We start from the raw sequence: 5,456 nt of genomic DNA on the forward strand, positions 1-5,456 counted from the left end.
AGTTCACGAATGGAGTCAGCGCATCTGTCCGACTGAAGAGGTGCAAGCTCAGAACTGACTGCAGACGCAAAAGGGACCCAGCGAATCAGGCTGTGTAGCACTCCCATACAACCTCCTCCGCACACTTTTGCAAAGCATTTGGGAACAAGGGTTTATGTTTGCGCCACCCGAGATGCAACTGGTTATTTGCTTGTAGGCATCTGAAACCCGTCCAAATGATGGTGAAACTTTTTTTTTTTACGCCAGACAACAAATTTCCCGCTGTGTAATCTATTTTGTCAGAAATCAAAAAGGTAAGAAGGCATTGCATTTGCACAGAGAACTTAAATAGCAACCCTAAAAGACGCGGAAGAAGAAAAATAAGATCCAGTGCTGTCGATTTCAACCCCCCTCTTAAAGGAAATTCGATACCCTCCAGAAACAAGTAGAATGAATTATCTACTGTGCGGCAAATCACCCCTCTCCCTGCCCCCACCGCCAGCCCCTTCTCTGTGATCACCTAAATAATAATAATAATAAAAATAGAACACAATCATCCACGGTTCAACATTCCAAAGGGAACTCCATAAAGCCACCAAATCCAGCATGAAACGCTATAGACTGCAGGGGAGGAAGAGATGCATTTAAAATCAACGTTAAAAATGGCGTGGAGTATAATTACCTCAAATTGCTATTCGCTTGACTCCCTAACACTAATTTTATTCAAGCCATTGGGACACAAAATAGGACGAAAGCGCTCTTCCCGGTTGCTAGAGCAGGTGTGTGTGTGTGTGTGTGTGTGTGTGTGTAGGGGGGGGCTAGAAGGGGAGTGTTAAACTTTCCATCTCTGGAGGAAGAAAGAAAGAAATTAAATAATCAGTTTAGGGGAAAGCGTCTAAATAGATCGACAGCTTTAATGCCAACATTTTTAACGCTTGCCCTGTACGTGGATTGATTTTTTTTTCTCCAGCATTCCCTCAGCAGATGGATTTTTGCCACTGCAGCTCAGCAGAGGGTGTCAGATCTTTGAGAGTGCACCAGGTTGGAACGAGCAGCGCCTCTTAGCAACTCTCCCTCCGTGTGTGTGTGTGTGCAACTCAGAAACAGAAGAAGAAGAAAAGGGAAAGAAGAGAGACCGAGGAGGGAAGAGAGAGGAGGGAGAGAGAGAGACTGACAGAGCGAGAGGAGAGCAGAAGAAGAAGGGATCGTAGGAGAGGAGAAATGGACAGCCAAAAAACGCAGCGATTGCAGAATTTTTGCAGCGCCATTGGTTCGGCATCCGGTCCTTAGGCTGGGGCGTGATTTCAGCACCAAGGGGGACTGGACAGCACCCAGAAGGGGACTCCTGGGCACAGAGCAACGGCAGCAGCAGCAAGGAGCCCGGCTTTGCAACAGAAAAGCAAGGTCAGTCCGAAGCAAAGCCATGCACACAGGCAGCTCTTCTCTACCACCGCTGCACTCCCTGCCTGCTTCTCTCTAACATGCAGTGGCTGCTTATAATTGCTAGCATTATTCCTGTTCCAATTAGCGAAACCGGCCAACAGAGATCTACTTAGCTTTTTCGGGAGGCTTCAGGAGGGGTTGAGGAGGGGGATTTTTTCTACTTTTTCTTTTTTTTCCTTTTCTTTTCTTTTCTTTTTTTCCTTTTTTTTTTTTTTTTTTTTTTTTGCGTGCCTTGCAGTACGTGCCTGGATAGTTTGTGGATATAATTATTGACTGGTGACTGGGCTGTTGCAGTGTATGTGGGGGGAAGAGAAAGGGATAAAGGAGAAAAGAAATCGCCCCCCACCCCAGCCTCCCTACCCCCCACACGTCCCCCTCCTTTGGTGGTGGTTCGGACATCTCCTCTCTCGAATGAACTGGAATTGTTTTCGGTGTGAGGATGATGGTTGCTGTTACTTTGTGATGACATCGGGGATGAATTGTTCGGTTTAAAAATGCTGCTTTGGATTCTGTTGCTGGAGACGTCTCTTTGCTTTGCTGCTGGAAACGTTACAGGGGACGTTTGCAAAGAGAAGATCTGTTCCTGCAACGAGATAGAAGGGGATTTGCACGTAGACTGTGAGAAAAAGGGGTTTACCAGCCTGCAACATTTCAGCGCCCCAACTTCCCAGTTTTACCATTTATTCCTGCATGGAAATTCCCTGACTCGACTTTTCCCTAATGAGTTTGCTAACTTTTACAATGCAGTCAGTTTGCACATGGAAAACAACGGTTTGCATGAAATTGTTCCTGGGGCTTTTCTAGGGCTGCAGCTTGTAAAACGTTTGCATATAAACAACAATAAGATAAAATCGTTCAGGAAACAGACTTTCCTGGGGCTGGACGATCTGGAATATCTCCAGGCAGATTTTAATTTATTAAGGGATATTGACCCGGGAGCATTTAGGGATTTAAACAAGCTGGAGGTGCTGATTTTAAATGACAACCTCATCAGCACCTTACCTGCCAACGTGTTTCAGTATGTGCCGATCACCCACCTCGACCTCCGGGGAAACCGACTTAAAACCTTGCCTTATGAGGAGGTCCTGGAGCAGATCCCAGGCATTGCTGAAATTCTGCTGGAAGATAACCCTTGGGACTGCACTTGTGATCTGCTATCCCTGAAGGAGTGGCTGGAAAATATACCCAAAAATGCTTTGATCGGCAGAGTCATTTGTGAAGCTCCTACTAGGTTGCAGGGCAAAGATTTGAATGAGACCACAGAGCAAGAGCTGTGCAGGAAAAACAGAGTGGATTCTAGTCTAGCTGCTCCCCCTGCCGAAGAGGAAACCTGTGATCCTGGTCCCATTCCAACCCCCTTTAAAATACATGGCATAGAAGATCCTGCCACTCCCGGATCTGCTCCAAACGGAGGTACAAAGATCCCAGTCAACTGGCAAATCAAGACCCGACCCACTGCTGCGGGCTCGACAATTAGCGTGAAAAGTAAGCTACCGACTAGCATGCCCTGTCCGGAGATCTGCAGCTGCGATCAGATCCCTGGCTCGGGTTTAAAGGTTAATTGCAACGAAAGAAATGTGAGCAGTTTGGTAGCTTTGAAACCCAAGCCGTCCAATGTGCAGGAGCTGTTTCTGAGAGACAACAAAATACATACAATCAGGAAATCCCACTTTCTGGATTACCGGAAACTTAACCTATTGGATCTGGGGAACAACAACATCGCTACTGTGGAGAACAACACCTTCAAGAATCTCTTCGAGCTCAGGTGGCTCTACATGGATAGCAACTACTTGGACACTTTGTCCCGCGAGAAATTCACCGGGCTGCAGAACCTAGAGTATCTGAATGTGGAGTTTAATGAGATCCAGTTGATTCAGCCCGGCACCTTCAATGCAATGCCCAAGCTCCGAGTCCTAATCCTCAACAACAACCTGCTGAGGTCCCTCCCCGTGGATGTGTTCGCTGGGGTCTCGCTTTCCAAGCTGAGTATACACAATAACTATTTCATGTATCTCCCGGTGGCGGGGGTATTGGACCAGCTCACGTCCATCACCCAGATCGATCTGCATGGCAACCCGTGGGACTGTTCATGCCCGATTGTGCCTTTCAAACAGTGGGCAGAGATGCTGCGCCCCAAGGTGGTCATGAGCGATCTGAGGTGTGAATCCCCAGAGGATTTCTTTAAGGAGGATTTCGAGTCCCTTGCCAACGACGTTATTTGCCCGCAGCTCAAAATATCGCCCACCTTCACTTCCAATAACAAAAACAGCACCGGGTTGGCAGAGACAGGGACTCACGCCAACTCCTACCTAGAGACCAGCCGGGTCTCCATTTCGGTGCTGGTCCCAGGACTCCTGCTGGTTTTTGTCACCTCCGCATTCACAGTAGTTGGCATGCTAGTGTTTATCCTGAGGAACAGAAAGCGTTCTAAGCGGAGGGACGCCAACTCATCTGCATCGGAAATCAATTCCTTACAGACAGTCTGCGATTCTTCTTACTGGCACAACGGACCCTACAATGCAGATGGAGCCCATAGAGTTTATGACTGTGGCTCTCATTCTCTATCAGACTAAGAACTGGGGTCGGACAGGGGGCGAAAAAAGTAGGAAGCCAATTCAATTTTGCAGCGAGCAACCCAGTGATTAAAGAATCCCTGATCTGTGCATTGCTGTCTCGTCTGCTAACGTCACTGCTAAATAACGACAAGGGACGGTTCTTAACCCAAACTACCTTCTGTGAAAATAACACACACACACAAAGCAAAAACTGTGGCGTATTTCAGTGAGTGAAGGCCGTTTTTTTCAACGGACCCTTTAAGTATAGCGACACTGAGGCGGTGCTTCGTGCATCTGACTGTGTATTACCTTAGTTTGCAATGGAAAGCAAGGTTCAACTTGGTTAAAGTCTTGCAGGGGTACCATTGTTTTGTGGATTAACCCAGTGTGGATGGGCGGCGGTGGGGGAGGGAGGGAACCTGGACGGTGGCCTCCTCCCCTTGATAACAAAGCAGGAGTGAAACGTTGCACGAAGGCATGAATGTAATGTAAATAAACGACTGATTAAAACAAACAAACAAAAAAAGTGATGCATGGCTCGCATGGATACAACGCACCCTAAGGACGCTCCTCCAGCACCCAACTGGAAACAGCGTCTAGTTCACACCACCATCCCTCTTACCTGATAAGTCCCATCGTATCAAACTTTCTATATACAAAATACAGTATAATAATAAAAAAGTGCCATTTCGCCATATTTTGTGTGATCGATAGGCAGTAGATAGAGATCGTACTTTTACTGTGGAAACAAACAAATGTAAAGATTTTATTTAAGACATATTTGCATGGATATTCTCATTGGTTCATTTTCTGAGTTGAGGGTGGGGATTTACTTTGTTGGGTGAAGTCTTCTTTTTGGTTCGGTTACCGCTTCTTCTTTTTAAATATACATATCCAACAATGCCTTTCCATCTGAATGTAAAATTTAGTACCCTTGATTTCTATTATGGTAACCGTGTAAACATTCAAACAAAAACAAAACAAAAAATCCGAGGCAGTTAAGCATGACCAATTAATGTCACTCTAGTGCTTAGGCTGCAAAGTTTAATGGTAGACAATTGTGTGCTGTTGTAAATCTTACTATAACTTGAGGAAATCAGAACTGAGGAAGCAAGTGAAACTTACTAATTCTATTCGAGGATTTTATAATGGCATATTTTTTCGTATTAAAGTGAACATGTTTTCAACTCCGGGTCCTTACCATTTTTCCAGCACCAGTTTTTTGCAAGTGGGTTATTTGGTTTATGGGGCAATATTCTGCTTTCAATGCTGAGTATCCCTCGCTCTCTCTCTTCCCCATCACCTCACTATCCCCGATGTAAAAATAGCACGCAGCACTTCTTCTTTTCTGCTGCATACACTGCAGATATATTAGGAGTGTTAATGGAAATTAGATTTAATTGACTCTGCATACATCGGTTTTATTAAGCCAAGCCAGATTTCACTGGTCAGCATTTCAAACCCGTACGCAGCCCCTCT

General features: G+C 45.8%; 1 protein-coding gene across 1 annotated transcript; it reads left to right on the forward strand.

Moving 5' to 3' along the window:
- Positions 1 to 1,382: 1,382 nt before the first annotated feature.
- On the forward strand, positions 1,383 to 5,164 carry SLITRK1 (SLIT and NTRK like family member 1). Its single transcript, XM_005282302.5, has one exon. It carries the CDS (start codon positions 1,917 to 1,919, stop codon positions 3,993 to 3,995), a length of 2,079 nt encoding a protein of 692 aa, XP_005282359.2. The 5' UTR covers positions 1,383 to 1,916; the 3' UTR covers positions 3,996 to 5,164.
- Positions 5,165 to 5,456: the final 292 nt, after the last annotated feature.

The sequence above is a fragment of the Chrysemys picta genome, chromosome 1 (assembly GCF_011386835.1).
Source record: "Chrysemys picta bellii isolate R12L10 chromosome 1, ASM1138683v2, whole genome shotgun sequence".
In the NCBI taxonomy this organism is placed as follows: Eukaryota; Metazoa; Chordata; order Testudines; family Emydidae; genus Chrysemys; species Chrysemys picta.